The sequence below is a fragment of the Parasteatoda tepidariorum genome, chromosome 4 (genome assembly GCF_043381705.1).
Source record: "Parasteatoda tepidariorum isolate YZ-2023 chromosome 4, CAS_Ptep_4.0, whole genome shotgun sequence".
NCBI classification, from domain to species: domain Eukaryota; kingdom Metazoa; phylum Arthropoda; class Arachnida; order Araneae; family Theridiidae; genus Parasteatoda; species Parasteatoda tepidariorum.
Genome location: NC_092207.1, coordinates 98,915,242 through 98,940,018, shown reverse-complemented (window position 1 = coordinate 98,940,018; position 24,777 = coordinate 98,915,242). Strand labels below are relative to the sequence as shown.

The 24,777-nt window shown below is 27.3% G+C and overlaps 1 protein-coding gene across 2 annotated transcripts in view; it reads left to right on the top strand.

The window, feature by feature from the left end:
- LOC107441195 (rab GTPase-activating protein 1) overlaps positions 1–22,369 on the top strand; it is a 66,226-nt gene extending 43,857 nt beyond the window's left edge. For both annotated transcript variants that reach the window (XM_016054361.3, XM_071180234.1), the window contains 14 exons: positions 1,705–1,949; positions 4,155–4,268; positions 5,213–5,287; positions 9,048–9,173; positions 9,517–9,660; positions 11,056–11,097; positions 12,246–12,374; positions 12,542–12,628; positions 14,527–14,637; positions 17,369–17,473; positions 18,013–18,096; positions 19,533–19,604; positions 20,424–20,621; positions 21,937–22,369. In XM_016054361.3, the coding sequence (XP_015909847.2) occupies positions 1,705–1,949; positions 4,155–4,268; positions 5,213–5,287; positions 9,048–9,173; positions 9,517–9,660; positions 11,056–11,097; positions 12,246–12,374; positions 12,542–12,628; positions 14,527–14,637; positions 17,369–17,473; positions 18,013–18,096; positions 19,533–19,604; positions 20,424–20,621; positions 21,937–22,056 (1,652 nt within the window). In that variant the 3' untranslated portion in view covers positions 22,057–22,369. The remainder of the gene's footprint in view (positions 1–1,704; positions 1,950–4,154; positions 4,269–5,212; positions 5,288–9,047; positions 9,174–9,516; positions 9,661–11,055; positions 11,098–12,245; positions 12,375–12,541; positions 12,629–14,526; positions 14,638–17,368; positions 17,474–18,012; positions 18,097–19,532; positions 19,605–20,423; positions 20,622–21,936) is intronic.
- Positions 22,370–24,777: the final 2,408 nt, after the last annotated feature.

The following is a 24,777-nucleotide window of genomic DNA, read 5'->3' as shown; positions in this document are numbered from 1 at the left end:
ACAAATTTTTTGTTGCATTTATACAAATATTTGATCTAGACTCATTCGGGTGTGGATATTTCAAATCTGAAATTAGTTTTGCTCCTAAAACTACTAATTTTTTAAATTGACATTTTAAATCTATTTTTTGTCAAAAGATGCAAGTTTAAAAATATTATATATAACAGGTCACGTAAATGTTACGACTAACTTTTAGGGAGGTTAAGAGACATCTTCAGGACTAAATTTGCATAGAAACCCGTGATCGGAACTGTTGTCATGCGCTGCTAGGGGCCATTCCCTATTATGAACTGTTTCTTCCTGTGTTTCTGAACCGGTTATAATAGAGAATGGCCCCTAGCCAAGTCGGAGGACATTTCCGGGCTTTGTTTCCTACGCAATCAATTCTAATCTTGATGTGCCCAAACTTCTCTAAAAGTGTGTCACAACATTTGCTCGACCCCTATTCTGTGTAACGTTTTTAAACTTATTCATTTTGGTGAAAAAATTGACTGAAAATATTAAAAAAAACTTGCTGGATGAGAGAAACGGATTGCAGATTGCGTATCAGCTATACAAAAGGATCTAAGATCTGTTAAAAAAAATCTCATGCAACAGAAACAAAAAGGTAATTGTTTTCCAATGTTATTCTTACTATTTTTTATATTTTTTTTTATTCATTCAAGTTTAATTTGAAATCTTCTAATTTTTTTATTAACTTAAACTTAAATTGTTTTAAGTAAATTATCTCCTTAATTTTATTTTCATTACATAAATAATGTTTTTTTACTTTTTATTTAAAGATCAAAATGTCATTGCATAAATAATGTTTTTTTACTTTTTATTTAAAGATCAAAATGTCATGGACATGGACAATAATTTTTTTTCCCAGTTTAAAATATCATATTTTATGATGATTTAATTTTAATAGTTTTTGTGTTTTATTTATGCATATTTATCAATTTGTTCAATTCAATATTTATCGATCTGATTTTGATATTAATTTGAAGTAGGTGTTTCATTGAAAATTTTAAATTGAGTTAGTATTAATTATTAATTGTTTAGTCTAAATTGATTTTTTTAAATCTTCAAATGAATAGATATAATGATCAGTTATTTAATTTAGCCTAGATTGATATTATTTTATTCTCTGTATAAATAAATCTTAACTTTTTAAAGCATGCTTTGAATTTCATCAATATCTTGAAATATTAAATATTTTTTATTAAATGTTAAAAAAAAAAAAACTTTTCAGCAGTGTATCTGACATAATATACTTGGTTAACTACAGTATTAAAAAATTCGTTATGAAATGTTGCAAATTCTGTTTGCAGTATATTTTAATAACTATGATAAGTATTTGCATGTATGATTGATGATGAAAATCACAAGTTTATTTTGAAAGTTTTTTAACCCACTGACGGTTTTGCACGTAAAAAATCATATTTTAACCTGTAGTGTATCTGACATCAACTACATAGCAAAACCGGTTTTTCCATGTTAATAGATAAGGGAATAATGTATAGGGGAGAAATATTCTCCCAATTTTGCCTATTTGCTGAGTCATGAAGAATTCGATATAAATTTCCCAAAATGTATTTTTCTACTTTCTCTAAATATATCCAATCAAAATTTCAAATACTCAAATGTTACACATTAAATAACTCTTGTTTACTATTAAATTATATGCATCAATTTTTGTTCAACTCAGAATTTATTCATTAGACAATGATGAACCTTTATTGAGTGGCACTGGTGGAGTAAGCAAAGACTGTACAAGAACCCAGCTTGAAGGTTGGTCAGAAGTTCTTTTGAAATGGCGACAAAACTTATCTCTCAGACCCAAATCACTCACTAGTCTCGTACGAAGGGGTATTCCGGAAGCTCTTCGTGGTGAAGTTTGGCAGCTTCTTGCTGGGTGTCATGATCAGAGAGATTTGATAGAAACATACAAATCTCTTATCAATAAGGTTAGATTCTAGTATTTTATTCGTGGAATATTTATATGTTTGATAAAAATTTTACTTCCGAGGGTTGAAAAGTATTTCCTTAGAAACAGCTTGGATCTACAATTTTAAATTTTTTAATGTTTTTTTTTTCCAATTATACTTTCTATAAAGATGCATATAATTTTTTTTCTGCTATCTAATTTTTAGATATCTTTTGACTGCATATTTAATCATTTAAATGCGATTGGTTTTTATTGTAATATGTAATAAAATCTCCGTATACCCCCCTGGGGTGGGTCGGAGTTCAACCTACTTTATCCTTTATGTAATAAGTAATTAATTTTCCACTACCATGCAAATATACAAAAAATTTTGGTCTGATTCAATATCATAGATTGTTGGTTTGGATTACAGTAAAATAACGTTAATTCTATTTTCTGAACTTGCTTTCTGTGCTTATCTACAAAGAAGCAAAGTCAACACTTTGAAAGTTACTTTAAATCAAACACAAATTTCATATCAGTCAGCTATTAAATGTATAGTGGTGTTTGTACAGTCCGCAAAAAAAAAAGATATCACCCTGAATAACTTTCGTTCTAATGATCCGATTTTCACGAACTAAGTGTCAATCTTAATGGTTCCTGGGGGTGACCTCAAATATGCTAATTAATTAGTGCTAACTATTAATTAAGTTACGAAATCAGACACAAAAACGTACTTTCTCTGAATAAACATGCATTTTTTTNTAAATGGCGAGACTGATTTGACAAGATATATTTTACATGCATCATAGAAAGTCATGAAAAATCATGGAAAGTCATGAATTTCGGTATTGAACAAAATTTTTTGATCAATACCGAATCATGACATTTGTCATAAAATGTCATGATTTTAACTATTTTTTAAAAAAAATATCATGAAAAGTCATGGGATTAGGTCGACTAAAAATCTTAATTTTAAAATGGAATTTACCCTTCTCCCCAATTTCATGATGTTACGAATATCTGAGTTTGTAACAAAATCCCCCCTCTCAGTCATATTTTATTAAAATATAAATTTTTTTATCATGTTCTTTAATAATTATGGTGTTCTTTCAAAAGAATGAAAGAAAAAACTTCATTTCTGGAACGAATAGTCTTTTAAACTTCTGTGATTTCAGAATTTTTGTTATTACTTATTTTTTATTGTATCAATTTAAAATTCTAGCTGAAACAAGCTAGTCATTGGCAAATTTTTAAAAATTCTGAATTGAGAACAGAAAAATCAGGAGTATTTCTTTCATTTTCGATGGACAAGAAAAGTATCTTTATAATTCTGCAGAAAAAAAAATTATTTGCTTTTGTATTTTTTTCAGCTGTTTTATTGCTTCAACTCTTTCTTTACTCTGCTTTTTAAATTTAAGATGTATAAGCATGAAGATGCAGAGTATAACAGTTTTAGTTATACCTATCATTACAATTAATGTTATTATAATACTCTTTTAAATTTATTGTTGCGTTTTTATGAGAGAAAATAGTAACTTCATTACGTCATGAAAAATTCTTGGAATTAGTCATGGATTTGAAAACCTAAAATGTAGCAGATACCCTGTATTGACATTAGTTTTTGTTGTTTTGTTCTTACATGACTCAGTATATATAATAAATAAAAGAATATTTTGCTGAGTTATGTGCAATGATTAAAATGTATCTAAAGGTTACATTTGTGATTAATTAGCATGAAGATTAATTATACCGATGTAGCATGTATGTTAGCTTGATTAAGAACAAAAGAAACAAACTTTACAGAAAAAAACCCCACAGGGAGACCAAAATGCCTTTTACAAATTGATTGAAAACTTATGTAAAAAATGTTGATCACCCAAACTTCTTGCCTTTTTTTAAAGATTGTATATGCGTGTAAGTATGTCTGTTTTTTTTTATAACTGATTGTCCAAGTATGCTCTCTTACATTTCATGGACTTGTTTGATTAAAAAAAATCTTTTAAGGAATAAAAATAATAAAATAGGTTTCCAAAATTTGTGCTTAGTCATTTCTTTTTACTATAATTAACAAATGTTAAGTACTTTAGAGGATTTTTTTAAAAATAATTTTTCTGTAAAATTTTATTCTTTTTCATTGTGGACAAATGACATATTTCAGCATAAAATAATATAACATAAAATAAAATAACAAAGCATAATTTTTTTTATAATTTTGTATATATTTTTATTGCAATTGTTGCAGGATAGCTCATTTGAAAGCATAATTCAAAGAGACATCTACAGGACATTTCCAGCACATGAATTATTCAGTGAGAGAAATGGTAGTGGTCAAGAATCTTTATATAAAATTTGTAAAGTAAGCATTTCATTCATACTTTTGTTTGGTTGCACCTATTTTTATAACTATAGTTTGGCTACGGTAAGAACTCCCCTGCCACAAAGTCTGAGACCATCTGCTGCTATGGAAACAAGAATAGTGCATTTCAGGGAGGGTAGCTTCTCTTCACTCTAGGACTTGGCAGAGTAGAACGAAGATTCTCTTTCTTTTGCCAACCTCTATATCTGTCCTATACAATAACCCCACACCTCTACTTGAAATAGTTATACCTCGTTACCATAGTCACCACACAGGTCCAGATGAATGGCTAGGGGAGTTCTTACTTTACACAAACTATAGGTTTATTGGAATTACTAACCGCAAATTAAGTTCAGATTATTTTTTGGTCTCTTGCATCAAAATGTCATAAATGAATTCCACTTCTGAGGGAAGTTTCTGAAATTTTGAATTCAATTCTTTAAAATATTGAATTATTAAGAATATTGAATTATTAAGAATATTGAATGAACACTGATATTCAAAATATTTAATTCAGTTAGCTTATTTTTGGTTGAAAATACCTGTCATTTATTTATAGGTAATGCTATCTTTATTTAGTCTAAAACCTTGCCTTTTGTTTCATTTCTTATGAGTAAAACTGAAATGATAATAAAATAATCGCATAAATGCCTAAATCTTCAATTAATAAATAGCATAGTTTTATTTATTTTTTTACTTTAAAAAAAGAATTAAACATTTGGCAAATAGAACCTGAATAACATTAGCACGCAGGTCTGACAATTTTAAATTTTAATTCGACTGCTTTTGCCTTCCTATGATAAATTCAAACCGGAATGTTGTTCTACCACCAAATCTTTACGGAACAGTGTTCTGCCTTAGTCTGGTATTAACATTATGATAAATGATTAGAAACATAAGTTCTTACCTAATGTATATTTAATGTGGTCAATCTATTTTTATAGGCATATTCCATTTATGATCCTGAAATAGGATACTGTCAAGGCCTTTCCTTTCTTGTTGCAGCTCTCTTATTACATGTAAGTAAATCATTAGTTTGAAAACTATTCTCTTGATTATTTTCATTTTTATACATAAATGTGAGTTTTTTTTAACAATATCCTTGGAAATATATCGATTTATTAGTCAAATTTTATTGTTAGTGTTAGTTTTATTTTAAATAAAAGTTTTCTAATAATAATGCATTGTAATGCATATGAAATTATGCATTACAAAATGAAAATATAGTAAATGAAACATATGAAAATATAGTGCATTTAATTTTGAAGAAATTATTCAAGGATAAATTTAAATTACTTAAAATGATTAGAATATTTTTCAGAAAATTTATTGGCTGTTTTTACGGGTTTATTTATACATGACTGGCTGATTTAACAGTAACACTTTATAGATCAGATAGTATAAAGAAACAGTGAAAAAGACGTATTCCATTTGTTTACAGCTGCGTGTATATACATAGGAGCCAACTCTTCTGATTTTCCCGAAAGATTTTGTTTTTATATCTCCGAAAGGGAGAATGAGCATTAAAATCACCTCTAAAAATTGAATGTTTTAGGTGGTTAACATAGAAAAAGTCAGGATGGTTAATAGGAGGGCTGTATATAGAAAATATTTTAAAATAAGCTCCACTTTTCCAGACATCCAAATATGGGACTTACTTTTATCTCTATCGACCCCTATCGCTTTTATGATGCATAAATCAGCTGTTAATTCTCTCTTTACTCTGATCAATATGCCACTGGCAACATGTCTAGATTTTTCAAGTGTATGTCCTTTAAAAAGATAGTCAAATTAGCCTCCATAATAGTAAAGACATCACACGGAGTCTGCAAAATCTTGAATTGGGACAGTCCACCGGCGTTCCACTCAAAGAGTATCAAACTGAGGGGAGGGAGACATAATGCCATAATGTAGATCTTTTTAGCCCCTAAAAAGTGTTAACAGCTGCACTGTAAGGAGGTAGATCTATTGTGCACTCGCAGTGTTTTCATTACAGAAAAAAAATGGGAGAGAATTTCTCACCCTTCCTCAAAAACAGGGTGAGATTTCAAAAAGTTAAGTGAGATTTCTCAAAATTAAAAAAACACAAATAGACTCTGAAAAAAATTATTTCTTTAATTATAATATTTAACATCTCATCTTCTATTTTTTAAAGCATTGAATATTTTTGCTGCATCATCATATGGAAAATGTTCTATATCTATTTTTTAATCAGCTATTCTCATTAGGTTGCTCTAATGCTTATCAGTCAATCTGTTACAATATTTTGTCTTAATTCGGTTTTGGGTGCTAAAAGACCTTTCAACAGATGCTGAACTTTTCGGACTCACTAAGTAAATTTGCAGCATTGTGCACACATTTTCCTCTACATCTGCCAGCAAAAGAATGTTGAAAATAATGAAAGATCAAGGTAGAAAAGTGAAACAGATTTTATTTAAAATGGCTGGAGACTAAACTTTTTCCAAATTGCGCGAGATTCGTGCATTTTGAAATTGAATTATAGAGTGCGCGAATTTAGCACGGTAATAATTTTTTAATGCGAGAAAAGAAAGAAATATGCGAGATTCTCGCTTTTTTGCTCTGTAGTGAAAACACTGACCCGCACGAATAAAATAATTAGAGCTGATAGGAAGAGTTTAATAAAAAAAATCAATGTAATGTACGTTTGGTTGTTTATTGGCACTTGGCAATACTGAATGTGCTGTCTTTTTTTTAATGCTCGTTTTGCTGTTTCTTTTAAATATTTGAAAATTTGTTTCATCCAATGCTCCACAAACTCTTTTTTGGTGGCTACACCATCTGGAAATAGAGAAAATCTGTAATTTGAAAACGACATTGGAAAATCAGATATTTTAAAGGAAACTTGTTATCAAATCTGGAAAATCCTAGAGTGTTTAGCTGTATAGTGTTCACTTAAAACTTTATTGCGAGTATGTTTAATCTATTGGACATTAAAAGTATTTTGTGTTACAAAGCATACCTTATTAAAATTTATGTAGCCTAAATTTCATGAGTGCTATTTTTGGAAATTATTTTAATTAATAAATGTGTTATTTACTATTCCTATCAATTTATTTTATTTAATATCAAAAGATAATAAAAATGTTTTCTGAAATCAGTTAATTTTCATTGCAGATTTTAAATGAAATTTATGATGTATTTATTGAATAGTGATGTGATTATAATTATTATTATTTTTTTTAATGTTACAGAACTTTTAAGTGTATACACATATATTCATTGATACCTAAATTCTTAATACATGCATATATATATACACACACACAGTCAAACCCCGCTATAGTGAACCATCAAGGGACAGAAATTTCGGGAGTTCACTATATCCATTACGCAGGCAATTTAACTAATGGAAGTTCCCAAACTCCTCCCTTTCATTACAAATTATTCAAATAAATGACTGAAAAATATTATGTAGTAGCAAAAAATGTGTTATTTTTCATTACTCTTCGTCTTGCTTGCAAAAAAAATTAACTGTTAGCTGATGAGCAATCCTCAACATCAGATATGGAAACACTTCCTGACTCTCAGATAATTTTTCCTGAATTTCTGTTATTCCGCTTTTTAAACCTGTCTAACCTGCCATTCGAGCACATAAAAGTAGTCTCATCAAATCGCTTAGCAAATTCATCGACATTTGTCCAGATACTGGAAGATTGCGGCTTCTTTGAATGGTGAACCCCTTCAGTAATGCTTCATCAACATCCTTGTGATCCTTTCCGATCAACATCCTTTTCTCAACTTTTTTCCGCCTTCTAAATTTTTTTTCATGAGCAGAAATTATTACTAGTGTATTTTTCCATATGTTATAAACTGCAGATTTGATAGTTTATATTCCCTGCAAATATCAACTTGATTGCATCCATTTTCAATTTTTCTGATTATGCCCATTTTATCATCAATAGAGAACGTTTTACGTTTACTGGTCGCCATATTTAAATTTGAGACACTTGTTTGCAGACTTTTTTTAACTGAACTGAGAGCAAAAATGAGGGCCGTATCAACACATATTTGTGTCTAACCCTTTGACCAATAACGAATAATTACTAATTCCCTCTGACAGAAAATGCATATTAATCCCACTGACACCTTACAGGTGCATCGTCTGCCTTGGTTGGAAGCATCTGCTTGGTTTGTTTAGGGATTGGAAAGAGAGATAAAAGAAGCAAACAAGGAAAAATGCTTATCGCTACATTCTCCTCTATAGATGGTTTTAAACATTAGTATATGTATTTATTTTGAAGTAGAAATTTCAATATTATTACAAAGAAAATGAAGAAAAAAATCAATCGAAGACAAAAAAAGTTCCCTATATCCAACTTTCTCACTTTTTTGGTTCACTATATCCACAAAAAATATCATTATACATGTATAGCAAGGCACTGGACTGAACATTTCGTTCACTATATCCGGGTGTTCACTATAGCGAGATTTGACTGTATATATATATACATATATATATGTATATATATATATATGTATATATATATATATGTATATATATGTATATATATTTATATATGACTTTTGAAATTTTAGGAAACTTGTTTTTATATCTAGAGCGATATTTTTTTCGTTTTAGCTATAATATAAAGTTAAAAATATTTACCTTTGAAAATCTTATTGTGGACAAACAAGAAACTGGATTTTCAGTGTGTTTAAATTTCTAGAAAAAGACAATCAAATACATCATTATACTCTGATAAAAAATATTATTTTGTGTTTTTAATTATCTTTATTTAATTTCAATTCTTGTTGCAGATGCCTGAGGAACAAGCTTTTGGAGTAATGATGAAAATTATGTTTGAGTATCAAACTCGTAACATGTTCCGAAATGGATTTGAAGAATTACATCTCAAATTTTTTCAATTGAAAAGATTAATGGAGGTATAAATTAAGCCTGTAGGATTTTATTTATTTTCTAAATGTATTTGTGAAATTAATTATTGTTATTAAAAAGTTTGTTTGCATTTTAGTATAATTTCTTTTCTTCAAATTGTGCTATTTTTAATCATTATATTTTCATATTTTGGTGCTATAATTTCTTTTGATTTAGATTATGGAAAAAATTTATCTATAAGGCAGTTATAATTATTACCAATTACTAGTTATCAGTTTATTCTGACATGATAGTGTTATTTCATATTAATTATTTAAGAGTTAAAAAATATATTGCAGTTTCATGTCTGATCTGTACTTTGTTTTGCACAGTTTTTTTTCTTTTTTTAAGGATCATTTGCCAGGTTTATTATCTCATTTTGAAGATCTTGGAATCGAAGTCCATATGTTTGCATCTCAGTGGTTTTTAACTCTTTTCACAGCTAAATTTCCTTTAATTACAGTCTTCTTTATAATTGATGTTTTCTTGCTTGAAGTAAGTATTGCAGCTTTTTTTTCTCTATATTATCAAATTATTTTTAAAAATTTAAACTTTTATTACAGATTTTAAGATAAGTAATGTTAAAAAAAAAAATGTGTTAAAATGTGTATCAATGTATATTTTAGATAATAGATGTCAAAACCCCATTGGTGGAAAGGCAAATTTGGAGTACCTAAATGATAACAAAACGTTAAATATAATGTATGGTATTTGAAAAAAGTTGTTTTTTTTAATCTAATATACTTTTTGATGAGCTTGAGAGGCAATTTAGTTAATTTAAGTAAATTTTTAAGACAATGACAATAGAAGAATTATGCCTTGCCTATATTTATCGTTCACAATCTTTATACAGTCAAATCCCGTTATAGTGGACCTTCGAGGGATCGAAATTTCGGTTCACTATAACCGGGAGTTCATTATATCAGTACTACAAACAATTTTAGTTAATTTTTATGAACTGTTCCTCTTTATTACACATTATTTAAATAAATGACCCATGAAAAGAAATAAAAAATATTATTAAGCGATATGTAGTAGCAAAAATGTGTTAACTTTTATATTTAATTACTCTTCGTCTTGTGTACAATAAATTTAGAGATGGGAAACTGAGATGGAAGAAGCAGACAAGAAAAAATGCTTACGGTTACATTCCACTCAATAGATAGTTTTAAAAATCGGTATATGTATTTTTATGTAGAAATTTCAGTATTACCGAAAAATAAGGAAACGAAATCTGTCGAAGATAGAAAAAAGTTCATAAGTACCAATTTCCTTTCTTCTTATGGTTTACTATATCCATAGAAAATAATATTTGTGTATAGCAAGGCACAGTAGCGAACATTTCGTTCACTATATCTGGGAGTTCACTATAAACCATGTTCTCTATAGCAGGGTCTGACTGTATTAACAAAATCAATAAATCTCTAATACTCATTTAATATCTTCTTGTCATTCTGTTTAGCTCTTATCGTTGTAAAAATTTTTTAAGGTTATTTGTCAACACTCTGTTACCATATGCTCTTGGAACCTTCCTTGATTACAAAACACCCAAAGATTGTCATTGAAAAGATTCAAAGATTGTGCCTTCCTTCACTGATATCAGCATATTTTAAGGACTTGCTAAAATATGTTAGTGGTTTATAATGAAATAAAATGAGTGGTTTGAAATGAATATAGGAAAATTCTCAACATGTTTTCACAAATTTTGTTGTTATATTCAAATATTATTATGCAAATTAAGTGCAACACTATGTAACTAAGAAGAAAATATTTTAAATATGCTCAAATAATAAGCAAAATGGATGTCTAGAATGTTCTTAAATTGTTGTATAAAATTATTGATGAAAAACTGAACTTATTTATGCCTGCTATTTATTTTACTACTTTTAGGGAATGGACGTCATCTTCCAAGTTGCTATTGCATTGTTATCAGTGAGTAATACTAGGTTTTTGTTATCTACCTTAATTTTGATTTATTATGTTACTCATCATTTATCCATCATCATACTAATAATTTAGTTTCAACCATATTATTCATTTGGTTTATTTGAACTTAAGAATATTTCTAGAGTTAAATTAACCTTCCTTTGAGTAGGTCGGTTATAAAAATCCCCACTTGACACCATTTTACAAATCTTGAATAAATGCATCAAATGAGTAGTTTGCTGAAAATAGTAAGAATGGCTAGCAAAATGGCTGCATTTTTTTAAATGTAAAATTATAAATAATATTAAGTGGCAATTAAATATTTTTTGTGCTGCATAATTTGCAACTTAATCATGCTAATTTAATATTATTTGGTACATCTGGTTTAAGGTATGTCAAAAAATATTGTTTGCCAAGATAAAAAAGTGCCAGCTAACAAATATTTGTTAAAATATCATCATCATAGTTGGCCAGACCGCCCAATGTGGACCAATGCCTTCCTCTGAAGATTTTTCCACAGCGTCTTCCGATTTATCATTGATCTCCAATTCTTTTCATTAATTGCAAGAAAATCAGACTCCACCAAGTCAGCCCATCTGTAAAAACCAAGCAGTAAAAATGTAGATAAAAAGAGATCAAAGATGCCAATATAGATCAAAAGATTTGTTAAAATATAGATCAAAGAAATATATCATAGATTTACAGAGTAATTTTAAGTAGAAAAAAAATTTCACATTCACATAATGCTGCTCAAGTAGGTGAAAAAGTTGTTGCCCTGCTATTATAAATGAACTTCATTTTCAAGACACCATTTTACCTAAATGATGCAATGTACGCAACTTACCTGAGAGAAACAAAAAATGGAGCTTTCCTCGCATATCTACCGCCAAAAAATTATTGTATTCAATTTTCCGGATGAATAAATACCCAGTTTTCTTTACTTTAGAATCTGAAATCATGAGTTATAGTGATTTTACTATGCAATAGTTAAATTTTCCTTAATGTAATTTTAAAACATAATTTTTTCTCTCAGCATGCATCAAATATATATCAGTGCATAGAAGTCTGGTTATATTTGATTATGTAATTGGGAATTATTTTATCAGTATTGTCTAATCTAAAGAAAATTTAATTATTGTTTTGCTTTTCTATAGCTGTCTCAAAAGGAACTGCTTGCTCTTGATTTTGAAGGCATTCTTAAGCATTTTCGCGTCACACTACCTAAGAAATACAGAACAGAGGATTCATCAAAAATTTTAATTCAAAATGCAACTAAAATTAAAGTAAGGCTTCTTTTTACTTTATTTTCTAATTTTTAATTCTATTTATAAAAGATATTCTGTGTTTATTTATCTAGTCTATGCATTACTTTTAAGAAATTATTGTATTTATGTAAAATTATACAATTAATTTACCCAAAACTTATAGTCTTATTTGATATTACATTAAGGTTAAAAAACTTAAGAAGTATGAAAGAGAGTATGCAGCCATTAAAGAGCAGGAAAAACTCCAAGAAGATCCGATAAAAATTCTTCAAGTAAGTCATCAAATGTGTGTGTTTTTAAATTTATAAGTTTAATGAATTATGATATTGTTTTTGTATTAAATATTTTTAAATTCTTAAATTTTCAATTTATTTTTGAATTAAAAATCAATTTTAAATCAATCATCTGAATTTTTATTTGATAATACTGTATAAAGAGGTATTCTTATATGCAGTGTGTTCCTTAATCTTTCTAAGTGAAGAATATGTGGACAAAGCAACATATTGGAATCTGTTACCTATAAATAAAAAAACTGCTTCCTAAAATGTATGATGATGCAGTTTGTTAGAATTAGGATATATACATTCTGGTTAAACATCTATATTAGTAATGTTCATATTCGGGTATAAAATTTTTTGTATTGTCTTTAGTTTTTTAATAGAATATCGTATATTTTAAATCTATGTTTTTTCAGCAAAATAAACAAATTTGTCTTAAATCTATTTTTTTAAATCTTTTTTTCTGAACTTATTGTTGGGTAACTATTGTCGTTATCTCAAATAGATATAATTTTCAAGTATGAACTTTAAGTGTCTTTTAAACCTAACCTGTAATTCTGGTAGATTTTGTAAATTAGAAATCCAGGGAACTTGGAACTACCAAATATCTGCGTTATTTTTTTCTAAAAGCGTTTCCTTATTTAAAGTACTATAAGTCATTTAAAACATTTTAGAAGTTGCAAAAGTCTATGTGAAAGAATATAAATTTCTACCTCAAATAATGTTTCAATTTAAAAAAAATAGTACCTAGAAAAAAGGAAGAGCAAGATAGTCCCCAAGATGGGAGAAAAAAATAATCTGTGATTTTGAGCTTTTGATAAAATTTCTACCTCTTTATCCATTTATTAATATGTTCATTTATATTGATAGATAAAACAAGGAAATAATTATACTTGACATTAAGATTTTTAATGATAATTTATCAAAATTTGCATCCAGGAAAAACAGCACTGTAATTTAATTCACAGAATTATTTCCCAGAGTATCACAACTTTTTTTCTGCACTCTTTCATTTTTTGACACATTATCGTGCATAAACAAGAACACTACTATCATAATTTATTTCTCAAACATTCATTAATTACTTTTTCCAAAGAAGATTGTTTTTCTAGTCCTTTATTTGCCAGGCTTAGATTTTTATTAATTGAACATGCAATGTTTTCATGGACAAATTTGAGAATTATACAGACCCAAAGCAATTAGCTATGAGTTAGAGGGTGGATTTGGTAATTTAATGTGAAAATGTTCATGATAACAAGCTAGTGGTTGACCACCTTCTACAGCTTATATTTTAAACCAGGTGATTTTTTTTCTAATACGTCAGATCTGTTACTACACAATGATTGCTATTGCATCATTCTTTGGCTCTTGCCTCATTATGAATAATTGCATACCTATATCCGAAAATTTTCTGCACATTGTTTTTTATTTAATAAAGTTTAGTTCATAATGATTGATTGTTTCATTTTTTTTTGTTGTTGCTCAAAATCGAACATACTTCCTGGATTACTTGATAGTATATATCTTCCTTAAATGTAATTTAGGGTTGATATTTGATGAGTAGAAACCTATGTTTTTAAAATCATACAAAAGTGGTTTATTTGAAAATGAAATCATTTATACTTTGTTTTGTAGGTTTATATTTTATGAATATGTTTCCATGTGTTAAAAATTTAATTACAAGTTAATCAGGATTATTTTTAAATTTTATTTTAGAAAAAAGTAAAGGTAAGTTGAGAATATATTTGTTTTTGTTTTTGATCAGTTATGAGATGTGGACTGTTGTGCAATCTATCTTGTCGCACTAACAACATTTGTATAGTTTTATTTATTTTTTAAACATAAAAATAAAATTGGTTATACATACTATTTCAATTTTCCTTTTATTCTAGAGAGAAAACAAAAGACTTCTGGAGAGTAATTTAACTTTAGATCGAGAAAATGATGATCTTGCGCATGATCTTGTGAATCTTAAATTGCAGCATTGCAATGATCTAGTCAAAGTATGTCATATATTTAAAATTCATTCTTCTATTTATGTTTGTTTAGCTTCTCATATTATGAAAAGGGCTATTATTTTTCATTCCTTATTATTCTCATTATTTTTCATCTTTAATTATTATTTTTCATTGGAAATTTAGCAGATTTTATAAAATATGGGTATAGTGTTTTTGCATTTTCATAGCATTGATTTATAATTTTTTTAATGTATGTGCAATTATTACAATAAAGTAACTGTGTAGCACAGCATAACCATACCATGCAAGTGTTTTCTTAATGCCAATTTTCTCTTAATTTATTTATTTGAGAATTTCGGAAAACATGACATGATGTCAATTCATCTCCCTTAGATTGAGTTTGAGGCTTTTGTATTCCGTATATTTAATTGCTTTATTTTTTATTTAATCTATTGAATTAAATTTTGCATTTTTTTTGCCACATTAGTCCAACATAATAGATCAAAAGAATCTTCTGTACTTTTTTTAAAGTGTAATTTCAAATGCGAAACTTAAACTTGAATTGAGTTATTTAAGATTTGTCCAACCAGTTTAAAATATACAGATAGGAGATTTGAAGAAATGTGCTTAAAAATATTTTTAGTTGAAAAAGACTTTTGAAGTTTCATGAGAGAACAGTCATAGTGAAGAACAGTCATGTGAAGGAGCTGCACGAGAAATTAAAATTCAAGCATTTTAGTTAATTCTTAATCTCTTGAGTTTATCATTTTTAATTATTTTAAAAGAAATTACAAAAATCTGGTTATGTTTCAGGTACATGTAATTAATGTATATAATTTGTTTCAAAATTTTGCAATATTTGCACAATTTTGCAATATCCTTTAAAAAGTAAAAAAAATGATTTTAATTTTTTTTATTATTTTGTTTAAATTTCTGTTAAAAAAATTGTTTTAAGCGTAAAAACCAAATTAAATAACCAAACATAATGTGAATATTATGTTTGGTTATTTTTGTCAATGAATATTATGTAAACCCTAATACGAAGATTTGAGGTGTTAAAATAATGAGTATAATTTCTTCAATGGATGTTCAAACTATACATGTTATCTAATATTATATTTTTTAAAATTATATTTTATAAATATTTTAACTTCAATAGTAATCTGTTTATCAAGAATATTCTCTTTGTTAAGTTTTTCCCTGAAAAAAGTGTATTATGTGGTATGGATTTGTATCAAAGACTTAGCCACCCTTTTATAAAGGCGAACCCTAAACTTTCATATTGTTAGATAGGTTATTTATTAGTTTCCAAAATTTCATTTGATTGCAGCACATTAAACAAAATCATCAAATGCTGGAAAATGTGGCTTATTATTCATATTTTTGATAACTAAAAAAATTTCTCTTCCAGAGTTGCTTTATGTCCTTTTGGGTTATTTTTTTATTAATTTTTATTAAAAATAGATTTATTATTATGTTAATATGAATAAATATCATATTTATATGAGGGAAGTTTGAGGATAAAAATCTATTACCCTTTTTTACTTTTTATTAGAAAACCCTGCCTGATACATGGAAATACCCATATGCATCATATGCATACCGCATCATTTATAACAGAATAATGCAAACTAATCTAAATCAGCCAGTTGACTTCATCAAGGTATTAAAGTAACAAAAAAATTAACATTTGTTAAGACTTTTTTTTCCAACTCTTCACTAACATGCAGCGTTCCTCAGTCCTTATTTTAAACATGTCTTACATTTTTGATTTGATTGAATCAATTTTCTATCTTCAACTTTAAGAATGATACTTTCAGACCAGATTTTACAAAAAGCCATTTTTGTATTGAATCTTGTAAGAATTTTTAGGGCATTTATTGGATTGTTTGTTATTAAAAAATTTCTATGTCATGGATGGGAAATATTTTTTAAAAAACGATTCTGACAACATTTTTCTTAAATTTCAGTCAAATACCTCAGGGGATATATGGATCCCTTGCTGTCAGGCTAATCATGGGAGATTTTTGTGATTTTCCTCTCCATGTAGTGCAAATGCGGGTTAGTCCCATCAAAAAGTCCTCCACAAAGGCTAATTTGTCTCAATGATTGATCCAGGAGTTCCATTATCTTCTGGATTGGGTTCAGATCACAAGGCCATTGAATTTAACATTGATAATCGTTAACTCAGAATCGGGTTAGCTGTGCAACAGCGGTTATAACTTAAAGTATCAAAATAAATATCGGTCAAATGATTTTAATAGCAAATAGTGGATTGAGTAATGCTGCCTTTTCCAATTGGTATGATTATATTAATCAATATGGGTTTTTTCCCTTTCTGGAATGTTTGGTAAAGGCATTTTTCTATTGGTGGTGTTGTACAAGTATCTTTCTTCAGCACTTTGCATTTATAGGATATTGGTATTTTAAAAATTGAATCGCACCCTGAACCAGGAATGTCAGCTATTGCAGTTATTTTATCAGAAGTTATTTAATTAAAAACTAATGTCTATTTCAGACAATTCAAAACACTAGGAGATTAATTATTTTAACTTTAATCTTTATTTAAATTATCCTGATTTTGAGATAATTCTCTCTTTATTCAACTCATTGTATTAATTTTCTTTTAAATCTTATATTAATAAACGGGGAAGAAATTCACTTTATAACAAATAATGATACTGCATGTTGGCTCTCCTGTGTTACTTTTATTTGGTTCTGAAATCTGATATAAAATAACTTTGTGTATTTTAATTGTTGTTGGTGCATTTTGCAGTCAGATGAAAAGGTGGAATCTGTAAATAAAGAGCTGCAGGCAGCTATGCACACAATTTCTGAGTTGGAAGATGAAAAGAAAAGATTGTCTTTGGAAGTAACTCAGGTATTTCATTGTTTATGATACTTTAATTCTAAATTAAAAAGTATGACCTCCTCATTTTTTTTTACATTGCCTTTATATTGTATTTTTCTTATGTTGAAGAAAAAGAAATGTAGTGAAAGAATAAAAAAGTTGTTAAATAATTTTTTTAGTGATTTATTTAAGTTTATACTTCATATCACAAATATTTTTTGATAAAAATAATTTTAAGGCTGTTAGAAAAAGAAAAAAAAAGAAATTATTCCGATTTTTGTTGATACAATTATTTTAGATGTAAAAAAAATTTATAAAAAAAAAGTTTCTTTCGTTAGCTTTTTATATATGCGCTTCAAATATTTCACAGTTTTTACTTTCAGTAAATTGTTGTATTTCTTTTTATAATTTTTTTTAGCAAGTCAATGGGAGAATTTCTTTTATAGGTACAGTTATTTTTCTTGGCCATCAAAAAATTATTTCAGGATCTCAACAATTTTAATTTTGTTACGTTGGCAGCTGTGTATTTTTAATGGTGAATATGTTATTATTTTTTTTTCTATCTTTAGTTAAAAGAAATGTGTCGAAGAGAACTTCAAAGAGCTGAAACTGAAAGCACACAAAACTCTACAATAATATCTGAATATAAACAGGTACTTGATTTCTAAGCTATAATATTTTAGAATATTAATTATTCGATTAATATCACTTATATCTTTATATAGGGGTGCACAACCTTTTTGAGTGAAGGGCCACTTGCGCAGCAGGTTGACTAACGAAGGGCCGCACATGTATTTAGACATGTTAACGGCGAATGTAGTTAGATTTATTTAGACATTAGTGTCATAATTTTTTTTATCAATAAACTTAGTAATATATTTGAAGAAAATTAAAGGCATTCTATCATTAAAATTCATTAAAAAATAAAGACACTAATACTTTTTTTATTTTAAAAATTGCCATTTTTATCATATCAAAGGTAGATTTATCAAAATAAATAAATAAGTTTTGGAGAAAAGAAATGCTTTTTATCATATCTTGCAGTACAAAAATTCATTTAAAAGAATTCTGATAAAAAACCACAAGTTTTGGCACTTATGCTTTTTTTTTTTTCAATATTACATTCAGACAAGTAAATTTAGTCATTTTTTCAATACTTTTAATTCTAAGAATTGAGACGAATTTTTTTTTCTCATTTTTTTTTCTGTTTTCATTATAACATAGCATTTTAACAGAACGTCTTATACTATTAATTTATTATCACTTTTGCCCTGTACTGTAATATAATTAACCAGTAATATAGAAAACTGTGATTTTCAGTGTTAAGGTTTTGTTTTAGGAACTAAGAGCAATTTGTTTTTTCTGTTTTTCTTTTTAATTAACTTTTTCTTTTATAGGCACTTTTATTATGACACGGCATTTTCCTTTTAATGAACGTTACTATTTAACTTCATTTTATAGCAATTTTTTTTCCTCTAAAAATATGGCAATATGAAACATTTAAATTTAGATTTTCTACATAAGATTTTCATTTAAAAACTTAAGAACGTTTTTTGTTTTTGTTTTTTATTGTGTTTAGAAGGTCTCGCGGCCACAGGTTGTGCACCTCTATCATAATGTTATTCATCTTTCATTATTTAAATTAGAATTATAATCTAATATACATAATGAAAGATGAATTTTAATTTTTTTAGTCTTTAAATATTTGTTGAAGAGTAAACATTATGTTTCAAATTGAAATGCATAAACTATTTTATTTAATGTTGTTATTGTTATACAGTTACTTTAATTTAAAAAAAAAATCTATCCTCTATTCTATCATTCTTTTATTGAGGTATCTTCTATCTATCTACTCTTACTCTTCTACTTTTCTCTATTTTATTATTTCATTTTATTTTCTCTCTCTCACTCTTATACCTTAATATTTTTTTCTCTAATAAGATTCACTTCTGAGTTATTTTAATTTGTGTTCTGAATTTTAGTGTGTATCATGATCAGTTCATCTAAACTCTTTTAGATTCACCTGATGGTGTCATGCATATGTATCTCTAAAATTTGTTATTTATAAAATTCTTCTTTTATTTCAAAGATATGCAAGCAGTTGAGTACAAGATTAGAAAAAGAACAAACGACAGCAAGGCAAAATTTGGAGCTTATAATGGTTTAGTATTTTTTTAAGTAATAATTATAATTTTACTAATTTATATTCTGTGTATATTTTGTCTTCAATTTTAAAATTAATGTATGTATTTTAAAGATATTTAATCATTTAAAATTATTCATGATTTCAGAAATAAATGTTTAGAGGCATGCATCTACTTAAAAATATTTATTAGCATATCAAGACTTTTTTTAAAAGATTTTTTATTTTCTAGAAAACAAACATCAACGTTTGAACAGGAGAAATAAACGTCATTAGGGCTTTAAAACTTGATATTTATGAAATATGATATTTATTTTTCTTTATAAATAGCTGATATTTATTAAATGGTATCATGTTTTAAGCATTTGTGTTTTTTTTGTACTCGAAAGAGTGAAGACTTTGAAAAAAATAGAGATATATAAAACATTTACCCCAGTGAATGAAGTTAAATGAAGAAAATAAAGCACAAACGGTACCCTGAAAATAGATATACTATAATTTCAGGTCTATAATTCATTTTGTGTTTTCTTTTTGTCAAAAAGGAAAATGGAGGAAGCATATTAAAGCATATAAAATGGAGGAAATATATTAAAATAGTGATAAATACTACTCTAGGATTTTTTCTTTTGTGTTTTTTTCTTATTCTGTGTTTTTACAATGAGGAAAGTTTGTGATTACGGAACTAAAATTATAGTGTGTCTGATTTTGCTGCACTATTTATGCTTTATTCTAGGAATACTCTTTCTTCATTTGGATCCGCTGTAGTTTTAAACATTGTCACTCGAATACTTATTGTAGTTATTCTAGAAACACCTATTTTATGCTTTTTCATTTCAGGCTCGAATTAGTTCATGCAGGCTCTGTTCCAAATATTTTGAAAACGCAGTTCCTAGCATAGTCAACAATAAATCTCGTAAAGAATCTCTAACCGATCAAGAAACTGGAATTCAAGCAGCCGAGTGTCAAGCGCGAGAACTAGAGTTAGAGTTGGCACGGACAAAATTAGCTTTAGTTGAAGCTGAGTGCAAAAATCAGGTCAGTTATTAAATGTCTCTTTCATAGACAATAAGGTCTATTGGTCTCAAATTTAAATAAATGCTAGAGTAATTTCTTCTCATAATATGGTCACACTATCCATCTTGTGATGGTAAAGTGCTTGCAGCTACAATGATCTAGTTTGAAATATTTTTAAATGATTCAATTTTTTTCCATAAGAGCTAAATATATATATATATTATTATTATTTTTTAACTGTTAAAAGCTTTTTCCAGTCATTTTTACTTCAACAATAGTTTTTAATTAGTCAGATTTTATCTGCTCTCACTTACTGCTTTATATTATTTAATTATCTAGTTTTTTTTAATCACTGTCGGGGTTTAAACATTCTTCTTAAGATTTTTCAAATGTGTATTTAGTTGCATTACCAACAATTAAAATAAAATATGATTTTGGATTTTTAGTAGTTAACTAAAGCTTTCTTCCTCTCAAAATAATCCTTTCAATCTCAAATATAAGTTTTTGTTTTGAAATGTTTTTGTTTTAGACCATTCTATTAAACAAACATATTTGTTATTGATAAATCACATGCGGTTGGTTTGAATATGTTTGGTATATACACTTACTATTAGATAGGCGGGGATAACTTTTTGTTTTATATTAGTAGAAAATTTTATTTTATATGAATATTTATACTGCAATTAAAGGGGAGCACTTGGCTTAAGGTTGTGTCCCAATTTTTTTTTTTTTTAATTTCTAAATTTTAATATGATAAAAAGTTATTTTTATGGTTGTCTGTTTTTTAAGAGAACAATTTTTAGTCAAATGGAAAAATGTTTAATTCAAAATTAGTCTAAAGTTTCCTTTTTAAAAATCAAAAATGTACAGTTAAGAATGTATGGTAACATTAAAAAAAAACGTCAACGAAGTGTCACGTTTAGGTCTTACAAATTTTAAACAGAAACATTAATTTAACATGCAATTGACGTAACCAAACCTAAAGATTGGGTTGAAAATCCCAAATACAGGCATTTATCAATCAATCATGATAAAGTTTTCATGCATGTCTAATTTTTTTAGTTTTTTTTTGCCATTACTTTTTATTTTTGAGCTTGAACAGGTGGATTTATCTTACATTCATTCTTTAAAAAATTAAAATTACATTTTTTTATCCATAAAAATAAGAGGTTCAATTCATTTTATGGTAAGATGTGAACACAGTGACTGCTTTTTATTGTCTTCAAATATTAATTTAAAAAAAAGTTTTTTTTTTTTTGCTTTTTGTGAATTTAAGTCTTATTTGTAAACATTCTAAAAAGGATATTTTGCTAAAAAAATAATTGTTTTTATGTAGGATCTTACTCATCAGCTAAATACAGCAATGACTGAGTTGCAATCTTCAAAAAACACTTGGTTTCAGAAAACATTCTCTACTATTCGGGATGCTGCTAAGAAAGAAAGTCCTACTTCATAATAGATCTTAGCAAAACATAGATATTTTCATCCTTTCCCTATTATTTTTTTGCTTAGGGACCACATGTGTGATTATTGTTTTTTTTATTTTTTCGTAGATGAAAATTTTGAGTTGTTTTTTTATTATTTTATTGAATTGTTGGTCTCTATAAAGAATTGTACAGATTTATAAACTGTATTTATGTAAGTATATTGTATATCATTTGTAAACAAATTTTGCAATTCTCAAATATATAATATTGTATTTGTAAATTTTCACAATCATAGCTTTTGTACTTATGACTGCAAATGAATATTAAATCTCGTAATTCAAACCATGTTTATTTCTTTTGTATTTGTCATTTTAATGGATTAGGTGTCTTTGGGAGCCACATTAAGAGAAACTGAAGGAATAATTTTTTTAATATTAAATAAAATGCATCAAAACAAACTGTTGTAAATGTGAGATATAATAAAAATATTTCACGTTTCCAGTTATTTAATAAAACTTATCTGTTTTGTAAGTCATATTAATTTTAAAAGAAATCTGAATATTTTGTTTTAGGAGGCTCCACTCTATGCATCGTGTTTTCTATGCAAATGTAAACTTTTTGGTAGGAAGACAGATTTCTTCCACAAACTAATTTTGGTGTGTTTTTTTTAAAGCACTATGGCCAATTATACTTTTGTAATTGTATGGCTGTTGTTAAAAAGTTCGAACTTTAACAAAAAATGTCCTATTTAAATTGCACTTTAAAAAAAATTAAACCACACGTTGCAAAATTTTTGTCAGTTATATCAAGAAAATTATCTGAAACCTTGATATTTTTCAGAGATATTTGTCTCATTTAGTGCCAAATAATATTAACCACGAGACATCACACGATACTCTATGCTTCTACCAATTTCAGAAAGACTTGTGGAACTGAGAACCCTATTTACTACTAACATACAACCCTTAAGTATTTTTAAACTAGTTACTAAGGCCATGTATGTTGAATGTATTTAGTGTTTTTATAACTTCACCGATTTTATTCATGATGAATTTATCCTTAATTTGATTTGTTATCTTTATGATTAAATAATACTGCTCTTTTTAAAGTATTTACAAACCCTCTACACGTAATTTTTTGTATCATTTAACTAAGAGTTGTGAATCTAAGAACCCAATTAATGACTAACAATATTTAATCTAATTTCTTTTTATGAACAGAGCGATGTCTTCAGTTCTCATGATTTATTCAAATACTTTGTCGACATCAGTATATTTAAACTTCAAGCTGTTGCAAAAACTTTAGTCACTGAACTTAAATTAAAAAAAATTTCACATTAACTTAATTAATATGAAAGTTATTAGAAATCCACAAACAAAATTTTTTTTTTAAATGCACAGCTAAAATAGTCTTATTTAGGTACTTGCATTACTAAATGAACTAGGTTGGTATTAGACGTGAGATTGGCTTACAAGGAAGTAGGCATCTCAAAAATTCCTATTAAAACAAAGTGAAGCTACAATTAAAGAGCATAGTTGAAAACATTAGATAGGGTACAAATTAGCCACCTAATCTGTCACTAGGGTGAAATATGCCCCATTAAAGTTTCAATTCATTTACTTCAAACTTGTGAACTCTTGTGTAATCATGTGGTAACAGTTAGACTTTCTGCCAGAGAGATCCCAAATTCCAATCCCAGCTGGGACGGTTGAATTTTATCCCGAGCTTTCTTTTTTTAAAAAAGGTTAATAACTAATATGTTTTATTCAATACATAAATTGTTTTTTTAAAACAAATAATTAAAGGCTTTTTATTTTTTTATTAAAATATATGGATGGCTTAAAAAACAATTGCAAAATTTTAATTTGCAATTTTTTAAATTATGCATTTATGTTAATTAAAAAATAAATTAAATATCTATTTATTCGTTTTTAAAAAATAAATTCAATAAAACATAACATTTATAAATTGAATTAAATATATTAGATACTAATCAACCATCCCAGCTGATATTTGAACCGACAGCCAAAGTGTTACACCATGAATACATAAAAGTTTAGACTTTTTTGCTAGTTGAAAAATAAATGCGTTTGTTTAAAATTGAAACTTTAATGAAGCATGTTCTACCCTAAGGGCAAATTAGGTGGCTAATTTGTACTTTATCCAATGTTTTCAACCATGCTCTTCAATTTAAGTGTAACTTTATTTTAATGGGAATTTTTCAAGATGCATACCTCTTTTTTGAGTCTGACACAGGTACATTATCTGAAAAAAATTCTTCAGACAGGCTTATAAAGTTTTCCCTAACAAAAATTACTTTGATTTAGTTATTAAGTGTAAAAAAAAAATAATAATTTGATGTAAAAATTAAGTTAAATAACTATAAATAGGTATTTCAATAAATTTATATGTGATCTTTTCTCTGCAAGTTTTGATTTCGTATCTTAGTTAACTTTAGTTTTACCTTTCATATTAATTCTTGCACTCGAGTACATAACAATCTTGGGTTTGGCAGTCCTTATTTAAATCTTCGGGTTCAGAAGCCCGAACTTGAGCCTAATGAAAGTTCCTGGGTGTGTTCCATATGTCAACAGGCTTATAAAACTACTTTTAGAAAATAAACCAACACGGAAAATATGAAGTAAAATAAAAATCACAGTGAATATGATCCAATATTAGTGAAGTAGTAACATACCATCAAAATTACGTGGCCTTGGTGTGTGTACTCTTAATCTGAATAAGAACAAAAG